The sequence below is a fragment of the Amphiprion ocellaris genome, chromosome 18 (genome assembly GCF_022539595.1).
Source record: "Amphiprion ocellaris isolate individual 3 ecotype Okinawa chromosome 18, ASM2253959v1, whole genome shotgun sequence".
NCBI lineage: Eukaryota > Metazoa > Chordata > Actinopteri > Pomacentridae > Amphiprion > Amphiprion ocellaris.
In genome coordinates this window covers 18,627,281-18,645,681 of record NC_072783.1, presented here as the reverse complement: position 1 = coordinate 18,645,681, position 18,401 = coordinate 18,627,281, and the positions used below count along the sequence as shown (strand labels likewise).

General features: G+C 38.4%; 1 protein-coding gene across 2 annotated transcripts in view; it reads right to left on the bottom strand.

Annotated features, from left to right (window-relative positions):
• The window catches only part of LOC111571618 (zinc transporter ZIP11), a 182,643-nt gene that overhangs the window by 13,448 nt on the left and 150,794 nt on the right, over positions 1-18,401 (bottom strand). For both annotated transcript variants that reach the window (XM_023274873.3, XM_023274874.3), the window contains exon 6: positions 12,080-12,247. In XM_023274873.3, the coding sequence (XP_023130641.2) occupies positions 12,080-12,247 (168 nt within the window). The remainder of the gene's footprint in view (positions 1-12,079; positions 12,248-18,401) is intronic.

The following is an 18,401-nucleotide window of genomic DNA, read 5'->3' as shown; positions in this document are numbered from 1 at the left end:
AAAAAAAACAAGAGTTGACAGGTAATTCCAGCAACAGCAATTAATTAAGCTCCAGGAGAGAAATGCTGGTATCAGTGAACAGTTATTCAAAAGTGCTTTTCTTTTATTATTTCTTTTTGCCTTGATGAAATGTGAGGGAAGAGAGCAGAATAGAAAATGCAACTCCACCTTCTAAAAAATATGTTCCTATGCATAGAAGGTAAGAAAAATTTCTAGTCTGAAAGAGCCACAAAGTCAGTGTAAGGAGGCATGATTGGAGGATGAAGGCCGAAGTCAGCAACATGTCTTTTCACCCTAGAGACCAGATTCTGTGTCCAGTGTGGCACTATTATCGTCTGTAGTTGTTGCTTACTTGTGGTTTTTACTCATTATTTGGGTTCTGGTGACAAAACTACTTGGTTAAGTTTATACGACCCTTTCGCAGCATGTTGTAAGCGTCTCCTCCCCATCTGGTACACTATTAGTGGAGTAAAACGGAAAGCACAAAAAAGAAAAAAAAAAAACCAAAGCTAAACCTGAACACTTCACAATCAAATGCTTCCCTCTAAAAGGTAACCAAAAATGCAGTTTAGTTGTATAGGAATGTCATTGTTGGAGTCAGGACTGGGGAAATGACATGCAGTAAAAGCCCATGTTTGATTTGTAACCCCTCAACTATCAGGTTAAAAAGATTCTTAACATCATTGGGTGTGAGTTTTTGATTTTGTTATTGCAGGAAAGAGATGTTATATGTTGAGGTGTGTGTATTTTTCGCTCTTTTTTCATTCTGTAGAGGGTATTCGAGCAGGTGTGTTTCAATCTGTGTATAGTTGTGTGTGTGCATGCGTGCATGTGGCGTCATGTGCACAGCAGCTGGTCCTCTCCAATTCCTGCTTAATGTTCTATGTTCTTTTAAGCGACAGTGACGATACTGCTGCTGACAGGCCATTGTCACAGCAGCCACTCATTTCCATTGTACCTTCCTTTAATCTCCACTCCTCACCCACTGACATGCTCCTTTATTCACTGAGCCACTACTGCACCTCCCCTCTCTCAGCTGTTGTTTTTTTTACTACTTCACAAACTGTGAGGTTTATGGTTTTTTCCAACACGTGATTTTTTTGCTAAAATGTTTCAACCACACCAAAGTCATGTTGTGGCTTTCTTTATGCCCCCTCCATTAGGAATAACAAGGTGATATTTCAAAAGTACCAATATTTTACTATAAGAAAATAGAAAATGCTTGAGGAAATCTAGGGTCTAATCCCTTGTAATACTCGACATCTACATAAATGTAATAAATGTAATAAGCTCATCACTTATATTTACAGAGACTCCAAAAGGTATTTGCCTTAAGGAAAACAGGCTTCCATGTACTGAATGTTTCATCTTTGGCCTTGATGACAAATCTAGTGTAGAATTCATTAAACACTCAAGGACTCTGCATGGTAAATTCCCAAATGGTGCTTTATGGTCTTTATTGATTTATATTTAAATTTTCTGCTGTTCCAGTTTGCAACATTAAAAGAAAGCCTCCAGGCACAACTGTTGTGTTGATTAAATCAGGATAATGTACATTTCCACAGTAAATTATTCAGTCAGTGCAAAAATAGAGTTATGCCGTCTTGTAATAGAAATTTTCAATATATGAATTTATTCCAATTTCTTCTACATTCAGTAATAAAATAATGTAAAACTGGAGTCTGTAACTCTGGAGAATGAGTGTTGAGTGTTTAGCTAGTTAGCATATCTAGATACAGAAAAGGCCAAAATTCTCATGCTAACATTTGATTTAAAGTGCGTATTTACTGGAGCAATATGTTTCTTTAGCCTGGAAATGCAAACATAAACACATGACAAAAGACAGAAAACAAGGGTAAAGATGTTGATGATAATTATTATGTTTTGTATGTTTAATTTTTAAGAAAAATACCACATCAAAATTATTCATACCCCTTCAAAATTCCTGCAGATTTTCGTTAAAATCCAGTTTCTATACTATAACAAATAATCCTGGTTATTTTCACAATGTTTAAGAGGGTTCTAGCAAACTCCAAATTGAAAACAGCTGATGCCGCATGTCTTTAGTTACTTACTAGTCAATTTAAAGCAAAGAGCTTAGCGAACTTGTGAAGAGAGAAGATGAGCACTGTGACAGCTTACAAGACACTGAAATAGGTTATATCCAAGTGTTGTGAAGTGTCAGTGGAAACAATACAAAAAAATAATCAAAAAGCACAATGAGTTCCACACGTTTTCCAAAGGCCATGATAGGAAGTCGGAAGTGACCCTGACACTGGCAAGAATGGTAGTGTAAGATGCCAAGAAAAATCCAAAGATCACCACCAAGATCATTCTGATGAATCTGAGCAATTCTGATGCCAATTTCTTAAGGCAGACACTGTACAAGGCTGGTTTCCATGGACGCTGACTAGGTAGGACTCTACTGGTACTCCTAACAAAAGAATAATCCAAAACACACAGCGAAGTGGTCAAGAACTGGTCAGCAGAAAACAATATGAACATGTTGGAGTCGCCCAGTCAGAGTGATGGTAAAGAAGCCTCCAATCTCAGAGACCTGGAGATCACAAAGAGGAACAAAACCCCAGTACAGATGTACTATTATAAGAACTGTTGCTGAGGAAAGGTGTGAATAAACTGAGATGGCCATTTTTTGTAAAACTCTAAAACACAGAAATAGTTCAGATTTATCATTAACAGTTCAATACTGAACACAATGGCTTACCCTCTTTTTCCATTTGTTTATGTAATTTCTACCCAGAGGAACCCTTTTGGTCAAATGCAAAATCACTATATATCAAAATTTGGCGTTGATATTTGTCAGATTTACCATCCCCCTCCTGGTCCTTTCCTTCCATCTTCCCTACAGCCTTCTTATCCCTGTCCTGTGCATGAACACAAACGTGCACCTGACACACTGGCATAGTACTGTGCATATTGTTCCTACAGCTAGTGGAATGTGAGCAGGTATTCATAGAATTTAACATAAACTGTATTGGTTTGGGTGACTCACTTTACTTTTAACTTACAATCAATCAAGCTCAACACTTGGGTACAAACCTCCCCTTTCCTGGTAGGCATTTAAGTTAAAACGTGCAGAAAATGGTGTTTTTCACTGACGCTTGCTTAAGAGCAGTCAAAAAAACAGGAACATTTGAACGATTGGATTGATGATGCAGCTGTTGTACTGAAGGACTGCTGTGAAAATGAACATCATATCAAAACTATCATGTGAGCTATTGAAGTACAGGACAAAAATACTCAGTTTAGTATTATACATGACACATAGATGCAATAAATCCTCACAGCAGAGAAGCTGGGGCCAGAGAATAGTAGCAGTTGTAGTTTGGTTTAAGTTATGAAGAAACCTGGATAATTCTTGTAACAACCAGGCTTATTTGATATTTTATATTTAATCATTAGTATCTGCAAAAAATGATGCTCATGGCTATGTATCCTCTTCAGTAAAAGCCTGCAAAAAATCAGCATTCTGATCTGTCAAGTTTAACTGGTCCAGAATATAAAGACAATCCTACTGCAGTCTGCTTTCAACATCAATGCCAACTTGTATTTCTAAATAACCATCTACTGTGATCCAGTTATATGATGTTCCTGGTTTTCTCACTTTGTCCAACTCAACTGTTAGGAGTAGCTGTCACTGGCCCACGTCCATCCATCATACTAACACGGTTCAACTAAACGGGGGGATAAAGGACGGCCATCAATCTCCCCGGCTCTGTCTCTGCACTGTCGCAGTGTTCATAGCTTCTTTGAAGATCGGTACATGTTATTATGCAGCTGCAGCTTGTGTTGCTGTGGAATCTAATGTCTCCACTGTAAGAGCCTCCATTCCCCCAGAGACAGGCAGGTGTCATATCACTCGCTGCCAAAAGGCCCGCACTAAATTGCAGCTATTTTTTTTTCTGCACTGAATAACAAATTACTGCTCACTATCAGCATTAAAGCCAAACGTAGATTCTTTATGTAAATAGATCTCTTTCATCAGCCTGAAGTGCTAAATGGGGTTATTACAGCGCAAGGTCCTCAGTGTTTGTAGCTCACGTTAAATTACATGATTACTTGGTGAAGAAGCACTTCAAAGAAACCAAACAGGTTCTTCTTATTGCAATTTGAGGCTCTAAAATTACACATAACAGCAGGATGCAACAGGAGAGCAATGACGGGAGCAAAAAGAACATCTGCTTCGGAAAGTAAATATTATTACTAATGCTACATATTTAATACAATTAGCATAATAACACATCCCCTTAATACATAACCACACAACTCACACATGACACAGGATGATCCTTAGAGAATAGAGCTGTCGCCTTTTATGATAAATTTAAAGTTTTGTTTAAACAATGGAAAAAAGTACTTGTTGACAACCTCTGTTTGAAGTTGTTTGCTGTGAGGTCCAGCTGAGGATGTTCTTAAAATCAGCCTCCAGGAGGAGTAAGCCTGAGAAGGTTTTTACTGAATGTGGAAGCCTCCGAGGCTTGAGAGAATGAAGTCAATGTGCAGTTCCTTGAATGTCCACTTGTGGCTGACTCCAGAAGGGAGTCAGTTCTCATTGATTTAAATGTTAAAATACCTAACTGTACAGTATAAATAAATACATTTACTGCCGCTTTGGTTTCTATAGCTTGTTTTCTTGTTTATGAAGCTGTGTGAATGCTGAATTTCTACATAACTCAACCACATAAATTGTATTAAAGTCCTTTTCTGGTTGCTGATGAAACACTCTCTGTGTACAAAACTTATATATTTCAAAGATTTCTGGATTAAACACAATTCCTTCCTGCCTTAAAATGATCTAGATGCAACTCTACATCGTTGCTTCCTCTGGAATGCTTGGGTCTGTGAAGTCCCTGCCTTTCTCTCACTCACTGTTAATATAGTGATGGGTAATCATAACATTGGTGATAATAACTCACCCTTTTCCATCAGCTCAAGTATGCCAGCTCACCTACAGCTCTGCTCAAACACTTTAAAACTACTCTATGTTACCAAAGTTGTAATATTGGAGTAATTCAGTCATACATGTTCAATTGATTGTGAAAAAGAATAATGACACAGAAAGTCCAACCCTGCAAGCTGACAAGATGAATTCCAGAGGTTTATTACATATGAAACCCCAGAGGTCTGAATCTGTGTTTTTAAGACTGTGATTGGTCCGCAGCAGTTTTACGGTGAAAAAGCTCAGCCATGGTGTTGACTGTGTATTTTGTTCATCATGCATGTAAAAAATACCACATGGACAAGTCTTTAAGGCTAAAAGTTAAGCATAGTTAAGGGTGTGGCTGCTTTGAGTGACAGGTGGGTGCTGTAGTAGGACCATTGTCCAGATAACATAAATTTGCATGACAGGCTTCAGTTCCACGAACATCCCACCTGTTCATTTTTGGATTATCCAGGAGATAAGTGCACTTGGGCACTGCCAAGATGCTGAAATAGTTGTTGAACAGCATGTAAAACAAGAAAAGCACTCAGAGAGTGCAGTGCTCCGCCAGGACTGCTCAGTCTTTGTATCATTTTTGACGGATGAAGTCCTTAATAAAAAATCACGTTGCGCTGAGCACAGGCGTATGGTATGCATGTGTATGTTATGTACGGATACCGAATCACATGACCTAAATATGTAGCACTTGGCGGGAATTGATGGGACTCGGAAACACCCCCACGATTTAATTGTTTCTTGTATCAGTTCCGACGGATAAGTCCCAGTTGATTTGTAGTAGGATCTCAGTCATGTGATTGTCAGCAGGCAATGAGCTAGCGTTCATTTGTTATCATAGTTACCATGACACCATGCTGCTATCTCGCAATGATACAGAAATCCTTAATAAATCCGTGGATCCAGACTACAATCCACATCACTAGCAAAATCTAATGAGGTGGTCCTTGTGTCATTTCTGACGTTCCCTGAAAATTTCATCAAAATCTGAACGTATGCCGATCATCACATAACCGCAGCGCGTTCCTTGATGGAGTAAGAACATCTTGTATATACAGTACACACATCTGGTACATTCATCCATATTCTATCAACAAACACTCGCATACACTACCATTCAAAAGTTTGCTCAACGGCTCTATCCATTTAAGAAGTATTTTCATCTGATTATCATCGATTAATATACCTTAAAAAACATTACATTTAAAACCTACATTTTCTTCTGCGACAAAAATTCCATAGTTTGTTCACTCCTTTAAAGAAGAAACTCTCACTGATAGATTGTCACATATCTTGTAAGCATGCTTGATTATTTCTGCATACATATGTGATGTCTGTTAGTACAAGGACATGTTTCGCATGCATATGTTGCAATTAAGAGAAGGTCATGCAGTGATCAGTAAACAGTTTCACTCTCTAATGAACTGGTCTTTCACACTAAATTTTCGTAATCATTGGAACTCTATTAACAGCCACTATGATGGATTCTCCTCTTTTGCACATGTTCCTAATTTGCATTTTTCCAACAATTTGTCGAACAAAACAATCATTCCCCACTAATGAAAGTCAGTCAAAGTCTGACGTGAAAAATCATCCAAACAAGTGAAAGTGCATGTTCTCATTAATCATGTGGGCTACAGCTGAAGGTAATTGTCCATATATCAATACTCTGGTCAAGATGCTCACTCATTTAATCAACCCATTGGTGTAAATAATGCAATAATTTCCTCACAAATGCAGGAAAGTCTTATAAAGTACAAAGTGTTGTGGAGTCTTACTTGACTGTAGCTTTCTGATGATAAAAGTTACAGTAATACAAACACCCAGAAGGGAATATTGTAACTTCTTTTAAAAAGTAACACATATATACACTACCGGTCAAAAGTTTTAGAGCATTCAAATTTTTTTCAGTTTTTTGTTGGGAATTATACATGTTAATGTCTCATTGAACATCCCAAACCAGCTCCATGGGGTTTAAGTCTGGACACTATGCCAACCATTCCATGTTTTTCAAGCTTCAATGTTCAATGCAAGACTTTAAACTTCATTATCATATTCACAAATTACAGTAGTAGTCAATATATTGCTACGTCATTTATAATGCAGACTTCTATAGTCATACAATTTGAACATTCTTTGAAGATTCAGATTACTGCTTCTGTTCCACATCAACCACACAGACCTGTCAGCCCTCCTGCAATGATAAACTGTGTTTCTAACAACCTCGTTCTCAGACTGCAAATGCTGTGATGCAGAGATAACAAGTTAATGTGCTCAATGAACTTTTAATATCGTCTGGTTCATTTCATGCAGTTCTTTTTGGTTCTCGCTATTAATGCATCAGGATTTAACCTGACAGTATTTTGCTTCCAGTATCTTGTTGTGAATACTGAGAAATGCACTGTGAGTAGGTGGCACATTCACTGTGTTAACACAAGCAGAGACACAACACAGTAGGATCTATACCTGGTGCATACATTGCTGTAATACAAACAATTGAGTGGGTATGATGGTGCAACTCTGTTGCAACACTGGATTGAAAAATAATGGTTCAACATGTTTTTGCATCACTATTAAGTGACTCAGTGGTGACGACCTAAGAATTGGTTATGCTTTTTGCTATCTTGACAGAGGAATTGTTTTGTTGTTAATACCAACAAAAACACCTTGTACCACATCTTTTTGTAAAATTGCACTTTTATTTATAAGTATATATAAGTATTATAAAGGGGCAGATTACAAGTTTATTCTTCTTTCTGCTCCCTTTCATTCAGAAGTTTGGAAACTTTTATACATATAGTTAAATCCTAAATTATTCATATCCTGGCAGAATTTTGATGTATAGTGAATTTATTCAACTATTATGTTTCTTCTAGCTGGACATGACATTAAAAAAGTAACAAATTGCACTAAGACATTGTTTAGAGATGTCAATGATAGATTTGAAGTATTTCTATGTTTGTTTATTCTGTACATTTCACTAAAAATCTAATATCCATAATACCATAGTCAGTTACTAGTCAACTGCAAGTGGCTAAAACTAAAGAGTTTTGTGAGCTTGGTTATAAGGTCCATAACAGAAAGAGAGTTGTACAGTGTGGCTCCTCACAAGACAGGTAGAGGTTATAAAGTCATACCCAAGTGTTTTTAAATGCCAGTGGCCACACTGTAAAGCATCATTAAAAAGTACCCTGTGAAAAATCTCAAAATGCTTGCAAATAAGCCGAAAGTGACCCCTGCACTGGAAAGAATGGTAATGTGAGAGGCCAAGACCAATCCAAGGACCACCACCAAGACCTTCCTCATGAATCTGAGCAATTCTAGTATCAACATGTCAAACCAGAGACTCCAGACACTGATCAAGGGTGGTCTGAGGAGGAGTCCAGTTCTCCAAGACACAGACACAAAAGCTCACCAGGACATAAAAGAAATCTTTTGGTTTAAGCCAAACAAAACAGCATAATGAGAAAAGAAGCCTACATTAAGATCCTGGAAGAAATCATAAAACAGCCTGCAGAAAAACACGTCCTTAGGCAGCATTGGTCCTTCCAACAAGACAATGATCTGAAAGATGCAGACCAAGTGGTAAAGAAATGGTTCACATGGAACAATCTAAACATGTTGGAGTGATTCAGTCAGAGTCCAGACCTGAATCTCAATGAAAATTTGTGGTGGACGATGAAGACCAGACTGATGGCAAAGGAGATCTGGAGATCCTCACAAAGCGGAACAATATCCCAGTGGAGACATGTAGAAAGTGTTACAGCAGAAACTTTTGATTGGTGGCTGGCTAATAAAGGCATTTCCATTAATTACTGAGAGAGAACATGAATAATATTGGACAAGGCATTTTAAGATGAAATATATATAAAGAATCACTTCTTCTTGTAATTTCCAGCCAGAAGAAACTTACTGATAACATAAAAAATGACTAATAGTCAAAATTAAGCATATGTATGAATAATTTGGTCCTTCACTGTATTTGCAAACACATGTTCAAGTAAACACTGCCGACACTTATGACTAAGGACTGAGCATGTAATTAAGTTTTTGCTTTTGATGTTTTGGGTAAGAATAAAGCCTGTACTGAAACTGTACGCAGTAGTGTAACACATATTAGAGAGTCTCAAGGGCATCTTACAATTCTCTACAGCGATGTAACAGGGAAAATGATATATATGACGTAAACTTGTTGAGAAAAACACGAGGGAAAGGTTTAGGGAATGTGGCAAATCCAGTCAAGATTATTTGTGTTGAAAATTTTACTTTGCTTTAAAAGCCCAAATCAGCTACAGTTGTGTCTCTTATGAAATGAGAAAAAAAAAATCTCAATAAACTTTTAAGTTCCATAAACTTAGTGTAATTTTTGAAGTCGACAGGTGCTAACGGTGTTGGTGGCCTTGCTGCTAGTTGCTTCCCTCTGGCAGGTGATTAGTCTAATTAGCTTATTAGAACCGACTGAACGGGGGCTTGCTGACCTCTTTGTAGTCTTCAATAATGCAGCGTCCATTCCAAGGGAAACCTGCCCATTTGATAGGATTTTTAAACCATAAATATTCCAACAACTTATTTGAAGCGAAGAAGAAAAGCAGTATTTACATTCAGCTCACATTCATGGCACCAACAACCGCAGCTGGTAAACAAGAGTGAGAGCAGAATGTGGCAGAGAAGCATCACTGATGGCCCTCTGTGGAGCTGAGCAGCAGGTATCTTATTCTGAAAGAATTGGGAATTCAGTGACACTGTATTTGCTACCTACATGTTTTACTGTTACAGCTCATGTAATATTAACAACCTCACACAGACACACAAATACATCTTGCTTTCCCATTAACAAGGCTGTTCTTGAATTGATTCAGTGCATGTGATGCATGAGCTGCTCTCGTTTCCCATTTGCATTGATGCTCAATCTACCTGAACTCGGTTGAAACAGTAGCTCGGTGTTTTCACTTCAGCTTTTTACGGCTGCAGGATTTTTCTGCTCCATTCATCACTGCAGACAGTGGCTCACATGTTATTTTTGCGTGGCACCAAAAGGTGATTTATAAAAACCTGTTACACCGGTATCTAAACTTTAATGCAAAAAGCCAGAACAGACCGAATGACTCACCCAGTTCTCTTCCTACAAACTGCATTCTCAATCATGTTTTGTGGGGAACATATTCTATATTGGATCATCAGTTAATTTCTAATCAACATATCTCTGCCATTTATTTTCATGCTTTACTATCACTTCTTTTCCTTCAACCAATCATACACTGCTCAAAAAAATTAAAGGAACACTTTGAAAACACATCGTATTTCAATGTGAGGAAAAAACAAACTGGATATTTGCATTACACAGGGCCCACTAGAGGACGTCGGATCCTCAGACCACCCTCATTACATCCCTTTCTGATTGTTTGGTCAGAGACACTCACACCAGTGGTCTGCTGGAGGTCATTTTCTAGAGCTATTGCAGAGCTCATCCTGTTCATCCTTGCACAAAGGAGCAGATACCTGTCCTGCTGATGGGTTGAGGACCTTCCATGGGCCTGTCCAGCTCTCCTAGACTAACTGCCTGTCTCCTGGAACCTCCTCCATGCTCTTGAGACTGTGCTAGGAGACACAGCAAACCTTCTGGCAATGGTATGCATTGATGTACCATCCTGGAGGAGTTGGACTTCCTGTGCAACCTCTGTAGGGTCCAGGTATCGCCTCATGCTGCCAGCAGTGACACTGACCCTAGCCAAATGCAACACTAGTGAAAAACAGTCAGAAAACATTAGGAGCGAAAAAATGTCAGTGGCCTTCACGTGTAAACTCATTCCTGTTTTGGGGGTTGTCTCATTGTTACCCCTCTAGTGCACCTGTTGTTAATTTCATGAACACCAAAGCAGCTGAAACTGACTAAAAACCACCTCTGTTACTAACTTGACCAGAGCATTATCCCACGTTTCACTGACTTGATGCAATACTTAGATTAAAAAGTGTTCCTTTAATTTTTTTGAGAAGTATATTAAATGGGGTGGGACTTGTCACCCTGTTAACCTACAAAATGGAGAAGACATTTCAGACATGTAGTGAAAATATTTGAACACAAACTGTGATATTTCTTCTAACTCTAACAAAATCATTTTTTGCATTTACCACACAGTTTTGGTTCTAAACCTAACCAGAAACCAGGTGAAAACCAAAATAAATGGTTGTTAACAACACTTAAATCTGAGACTGAGAGTCATTCTTCTATCCTCAGTTGTGAACCCTAGTATTCTGGGTGAATGTCCAGTCTCTGGTTTATACTTCCAGGTTCCACTCTATGCTTCTAACTTGGATATTGTGTAACTTTCAAACTGTCCACCTTTCCTACCATGTTACAAATGACAAATTCTGTTTTTGAGTCATACAAAAACCTGCATTATTTCTAATTGAGTAGATTTATCATTTCAGCTAATATTTTCCTAATAAGTTCATGGTCTGAAGTGCTAGTGTCAGGTCTCTTTCAATACAGCATGATGTTCATTTAGCAAACTATGGTTCCATTTATAGAAAAAAAGGCAATAAAGCAGGGTATGACTTTACCACGTGATTAACAGGTTGCTACTGTGCAGGTGTGCATAGTCTTCTTAAGTTACTAGATGGCAAAATCAAAAATGCCCAACATGTGTTTCAAAATGGTGGTTCAACAACAAATGAATGATGTCACTGTAGATCCAGCCATCTTTCATATTAAGTCTCTGGTATTGACCAAAGTGGTAGACTGTCCAAACAATTTCATGTCATTTTACCATTGTGGTACTGAGAAGGTACAAGTTGAATCAAGCTGCCAACTGCTAGCACTTTGGGTATTTGGGTCAACAAGAACTCAAAAGAAACAACCTACGTGATGACATTAATTGGAGGTTTGTTTCCTCGTTCACAGTTGGTGTTGTTTACATCCTGTACATATTGCTGAAGAGCTGTAGTATGCAAACCAGTACCCCTGGTAGACAAATCGAACCAAAACCACATAGAACTACAGTTAGAATGATACCTATAAGTTAAATTGTGACTTTCATTTTCTGAACAGTGGAGAAATAGCAAGACTGTATTCCATTAATGACTTTCTGTAGTAAAGATTTGTGTCGTATGCTTGGTTCTCACCTGGGATGTTGTGGATGGTGATGGCCAGGATGAGGAGTAGAATTCGTCGCCAACTGCTACTGGTCTGCCCAACCTCTTCATGTTGTTTATTTCCTCTTTCCTGTCCATCTGAGCTGCCAGAATAAGGTCCTCTTCTCCTCTGGTAGACATCTCCATTCTCCGCTTTATCTGTGTGACAGAAGAGAATAATGTTGGAAACAAAATAACACAAGCATTGTGCAACATTCACCCGTGGATAAACAGCAGATTATCTGTCATTACACCATCTGCTAGAATATGTTTGTAACTGAATGCAAGTATTACATTTCTGTTTAGACATCTAAACACTTATAACAAAATATCATTGAAGTATTTGTGACTCTGAGAAGACTGTGATTACACATGTAAATATGTGTAACTGTTTGAGTGTGAACAGGGTCTTCCTGAAATAATCGTGCTCAGAGTGATGCTTCCCTGAATAAAGGTTACACAAATCCTTCAGAGCTTCAGCGCGCTTCAAAATAAAGCCAACAATTTACTCCAAGAGAAGTGCTTGTCAGATGGAAGAACAATGCCTGAAAGTTGTCACTCTACAAGCTGTGAAATACGATTTCTGTTCAATTCCAAAATACAAAAGCAGATGAGCAACATATGTCATGCAGGGATTGGACAGATGTGTGAAGAGAAGAAAGCAAAGAGAGTTTAAATGTCTCTTCCAAGTCCTCTTTTTTTCCTTCTTCACACATAAAAAAAACTCATTCAACTCAAGAAAAATAGTTGGACACTGTGCTTTGTTACTTAAAGGATTACAATCAGCATTTGATTGTTGCTTCTCAACATGGATGGATGACACGTTTATAGCAGTTCTGTCTGTGTTAAGCCTGACTTGAAGTATTTGTTGGACTGTCTAATGATGCTCCAACCTTTTTAAATTTTCCTGAAACAGACACTCAAGATCATCACCTTCACTTTATGTAGCATGTTACCAGGTGTGAAAGTACAAATGGTGCCAACTACTTTTCTTTCAGCAGATTTGAGGTCATGTTTAAAAGAACCCAATTTTTCATCATAGAGGGTAACTGTAAAACAGAAAGAATCATCAGATTTTCAACTTTCCAACAGTCCTTGAACTAATTGTGTGATTTTCTGTTAAATAAATGAACCAAAACTACGCTTAAAATTGTGAGATAGAGAGAGAGAGAGAGTATAGCGTCACCTTTTGTCAGGACTGGTAACACCTGGGGGAACTTGGGGGAAAAAAACTACAAAAGAACTTCTAGGCATTATTGTGCTAATTCCACTAAGGTGCAGCATTTTATTTTGTAGAGAAAAATGAGCCCACAGTTAAGAAAATTGTGACATGCCCAGAAAACTGCTAGTGCTTCAGAGGGTAAATATTCAGTCTCAAATCTTTTGAGTTCATTCTTCAGCTTTCCATTTGTAACAGAGCTGACAATGCTCTCAACCATTCACAGCAGGGTTAGGAATAGCGCCATCAATCCTCCCATGATGGAAAAACCCAACATGACTGCAGGTTTTGACCCTCCTTGTGACAATTACCATTCAGAAGAGGTATTTTTTTTGCCATTAGATGCACAATGCACAGTTCAGTTTCTTTGGACAAATCAGCACACTTAATGGTCACTGTAGCAGGGGAGAATTTGGGTCAACATTTGCAGCTCTGTCCAGGTTGGGAACAGTCACATATTCACATAGAATTCTGTGAAAACATTTCCCTAGCTGGAAGCATTGAAAAGATGGTGCTTGATGATACTTAACTGCACAACAAATATGTCAAGAGGGACATCCTGCAAAGACACTCAAAACTACAATAATAAAGCTAATTAACCTCCTTGAATTACCTGTTATGCTAGCACAGACATAAGTCAACTCTCGAATTTGTCAGCCATGCATGAAGTCAACATGCACTTCGTCTTCCAGTCCCTTGATTTCCTGCTCCTTAATGAAATCTTTGTGTGAAGCACAGCACTCAACGAACAATTACCCACAAGATATTTGAATCAAAGAACAACTTAAATGACGAGTAGGTTTATTACAGATTACATCAGATGCCTCTAAAAGTCTGATTAACATCTCTGTAGCAAATTTACAGCCTGAAAGCTGAGGAGCTACAATTTTCATCTAAAATAAAAAGCTATGTCCCTGATTCGTCCCTACACCAGTCCAATTACAAGCATTATAGTATCTGTTAACGTCATGAAAACAAATGGCCCAAGATTATCTAATTAGCACAAACCCCTTTGCTGGAGGTTACACAGACACAGTAAATTACATTTTCTCCAAAATATTGCAGAAAAAAAACCTACATCATTAAACAAATAGAAATGATGGGTACATTCATAATGAGCGTCATGTAATTAGCTGACTAAATTGTGCAATGTTTTAATATTTTACATGTACCCTTTCAAAGGAGACCGCCTGGAGGTGGGGATGCTGATGTTGCACTGGGAATGGTTTAAATTACCAACAGATCCCTCAATGTACCCATGAAACGCCATGAGAGATGCCATGAAATGGCTGATTCAGTTTACAGTGTTTATTCATTTATTAATCACAAATATCTAAAAGTGTTGGTCCAATTTCAAGCATCCAAAAAGGAAAATTTCATAGTTGATGTCACTGATAAGGGGTGATTGATAGGAAAATTAAGCATTAGAAATTAAAATCCTAAAGATAAACAAAGATTATCACGACAGTTTCATTAGAATGTATTATTAATACTACCATTATTTAAAAACTGTTGCAAATAGATTAATTAAATTTGCATTTTCACCTACATTAACAGATACTTTTGGATGACTTAAAAACAGCAGAAAGTTGAAAGTGTAAGTTGTGAACACGACACTGATCCTCAGCACTTTTTAATCCCCTCTCTGGTCATTGATTCAACCCCTGAAAGCTCATCTGAGTATATCAAAGTTAAATACTTAGAAGTTTTGCTGCAAGCAGATGATCCCCTCATGCCTTAAAATGACTCAGATATAAATCTAGACTGTTGGCTCTTTTAGTATGTGCAGATCTATGAGGACACTGAACTCTGGTCTCTGCTAAATGCTCCACTAGACAACCCCTAACCGTGTCAGTTAGGATTTTCTTGTGCATTTTAACTGCATATATACAAAGATGGATGTCATGACAACTCCCTAAAAGTGAAGATAAAATATCGCAGAAATGGGCACGACAATCTTGGACTGGCGAAGTGATTTGCAACCAGTATTTCTAGGTGGGAAATTGATATTGTGTCTCCACTGCACGGTTACTAAAGAGGTGGTGACATGCCATTCATCTCTGTGTGCAGTCTATGTGTGAGAGCAGTGAGAGTGACTCCATAAAAGCAAAACTAGGAGCTAAAAGAAGTTATAAAACTCTGTGGAGTTCAGAGGTGCTTCAGAGCTGGGATTAAACTCTCTGTGGGGTTTGCTATTATGAGCACCACCACAAATGCCTTTCACATAGTCTGAGCAACTGGTATGAAGGTTTTAATATTAGCCATTCTAAAAAAAGGCCAAAGAACAGTCAGTAATTGGCAAGCAAGATTAACTTTTTATTCATCTCAGTTAATTGAGTTTTATTTAATTTGAGTCCTGTCACAGGCACGGTGCAACTGATGACATCTGGATAGCAGCTCAAAACAAGAAAATCCTGTTGCTTTTCTTAACAAATGTAAGGATCTTTAATTTCTTATTGACTTTGGACTTTTTAAAAACTACTACAATGTAAGATAAAGTTCACTTAAATAAAAGAAAAATCTATTTGTTAATTGGCTGTAACGAAACACTGATAAATCATCCCAGTGTTACTCTACAAGCCTCATTATCTTTAAACGTCCTCCTGCAACATGTCCATCCTAATTACTGTCTCCTTCCATCTCTTTCATCTCATGTATTTATCTTTCTTTCACATACGTTCTCGAACACAAGCAATTGACCTCTATTAATGTGTTACAAGTGTCTCGTTTTTCCCATATAGGCAGCTGTAAATTGGAATTATCTGTCTTGTAAAGGTCAGATGATCTGGACTTCTGCTTGGGGTGCTCTAGTTACACCCTCGGCTGGTTGTCGCTTTAAAAGGCCAAAAGCCCTCGGTCCATTTCTCTCCGATTGAACTTCCCAAGCCATTTAACCATACTAAATGGCTGTGTGTACACTCTCATTGAAAAGAGAGCACATGGCGGTATCCTACCCACCGGCAGTAACTGTTGTCAGGCTGCAGGACTGCATTGTCTGAGACTTTCCACCACCTGTTTTGTGTACTCTATTGTTTAGGAATCAAGGTTTGTAATTAGCATGGGTGGAAAGTCAGACAGCAGCATCAACAGTGTAATTTTAATTTCTTTCTGATGAAATGTGCAGCTCAAACATTCCACAAGTGGGTAAACACATCAGCAGTCAAATGTAACAAATGCAATTCAAAGGCCCACTCTAGATATTTGCACATCTAAATCTCACCATCAATCTGCTCATACGCACAGCACGACAGCTTTTCAAATCAAGATTCCATTGTGATATGAACTGCATTATATTCTGCAAATTAAATTAGAGGTCTGTATTTGTGGTGATCGGAGCTTTAAACAAGATCAAGCACTGGCACCGATTCATCTCGTCAGGGTTGCTTGCTCTCACTAAAACTTAAACTAACAAATGGCATAATGTTTATCATTTTCCTTGACTTTACTCAGTAACATTAATAGCACCGTTCACAACTGGTGCTGCTTCTGGTAATAATGACTGAATGGTAATATAAATGTTTTACAGTATTTTGTCAGACTGAGGACATATTTTTATGTTGTAATACTGTAAATTTCTGGTACTCACCAGACACTGCTCACCAGTTGAGCTGGTGTTCAGTTGAGTTGATTGAGTTTTATAAACAGAGACTATAGTCCCTGATGCAGCGGTCATGGATTCAAGTCCGACCATTGGCCATTTGCTGCAGGTCCTTCCCCTACTCTTCTCCCCACATTTCCTGTCCTTCTCTCTCTCTTTCCACTGTCCTTTACATAATAAAAGCTAAAAAGGACAAAAAAAAACCTTTAAAAAAATACTGTACATTTCTTTCAGCCCTGCACACCCATAAAATGCAACTTTTTTATGCTGAATATTCTAAACAATTCTTAGTTTTGTCTACCAGTTAAGCGTGGATTATGCTTTCCACACAAACGTGACTTTTATACTCTGTTCGGCATCTGCATCCAGACTCGCAAACAACACACCTCTAGCACAGCACTGAACTAGAGTAGAAGTTTGCCATTGTTTACACCACTTTCAACATGACATTTTACATTGCATTTCAGCAGTTAGTTTTTATTTCACCCCATGAATTGTTCATAAACTGGTTATCATGGTGAACTCTGTGTGATGAATCGTATAAATATCAGTATTTCTGAACTTCTGCTGCTAGGAGCTCCTGTTCCTCCTCCATGTTTTCCATGCATCTCTGTGCGAGTTGTCAGAAAAATTTGGAGGTGTGCAATGCAGAAATTTTCCACTCGATAAGGAACATGTGAGGGGGTGTGGCTGCTAAAATGATGTATTCCATCCACGCGGAGCCACGCGGACCTCGCGGACACGTCAAGCATAAAACAAGCTATAGGAGATGCTAGAAATCCACCTGATCATCCAGCCAGCCTGAGAATCACTAATGATAGTCTGGGCAGTTACTCACCATTTGTCTGCCCACATCTGTTGATGCTACCATTACTGTCACAGTTTAGTGGGTTTCTAAGTTTAATGGCAAACTCTGCTGACCAGCTGTCTGTCATTTAAACTCAACACCTGCCAAGCTCCTTACCCTACCTGTCCAAAACCTGTCATGTTGATTGTGAGGTCAGTGATTGTGTGCACCAGTTTTGCGAGGCTTTTTAAATTTCATCAACACACCAAGTGTGCGAGAGGACTGGTGACTCTGCTACAAGGGAGGTGGGATGCATGAGTAGAATATGTAGATGCCAATCTCCTGCACATCAGAACCAAAACGAAAATTCTAATCTTTAACTGAAATGTCAAGGCAATGCTGGTATATGGGTCAGAAAGTTGGAAGCTAACATGGTGCATAGTGCAGAAAATCTAGGCATTCATCAAGGAGCTCATGGCAAATCCTTGGCATGAAATGGTTTGACCACATCACAAACCTTGAAGTCTAGAATGAGAAACTCATGGCGGCAGAAATTAGTAAAACAAAGAAGGGTATCCTAGGTGGTATTTTCAAAAAAGACCAAGCAAATATAGCATGAACAGCTTTACAATGGAACCCACAAGGGAAAAGATCCAGAGGAAGACCAAAAACATCATGGTGTGGGGACATGGAGAAAGAAATCAAGAGA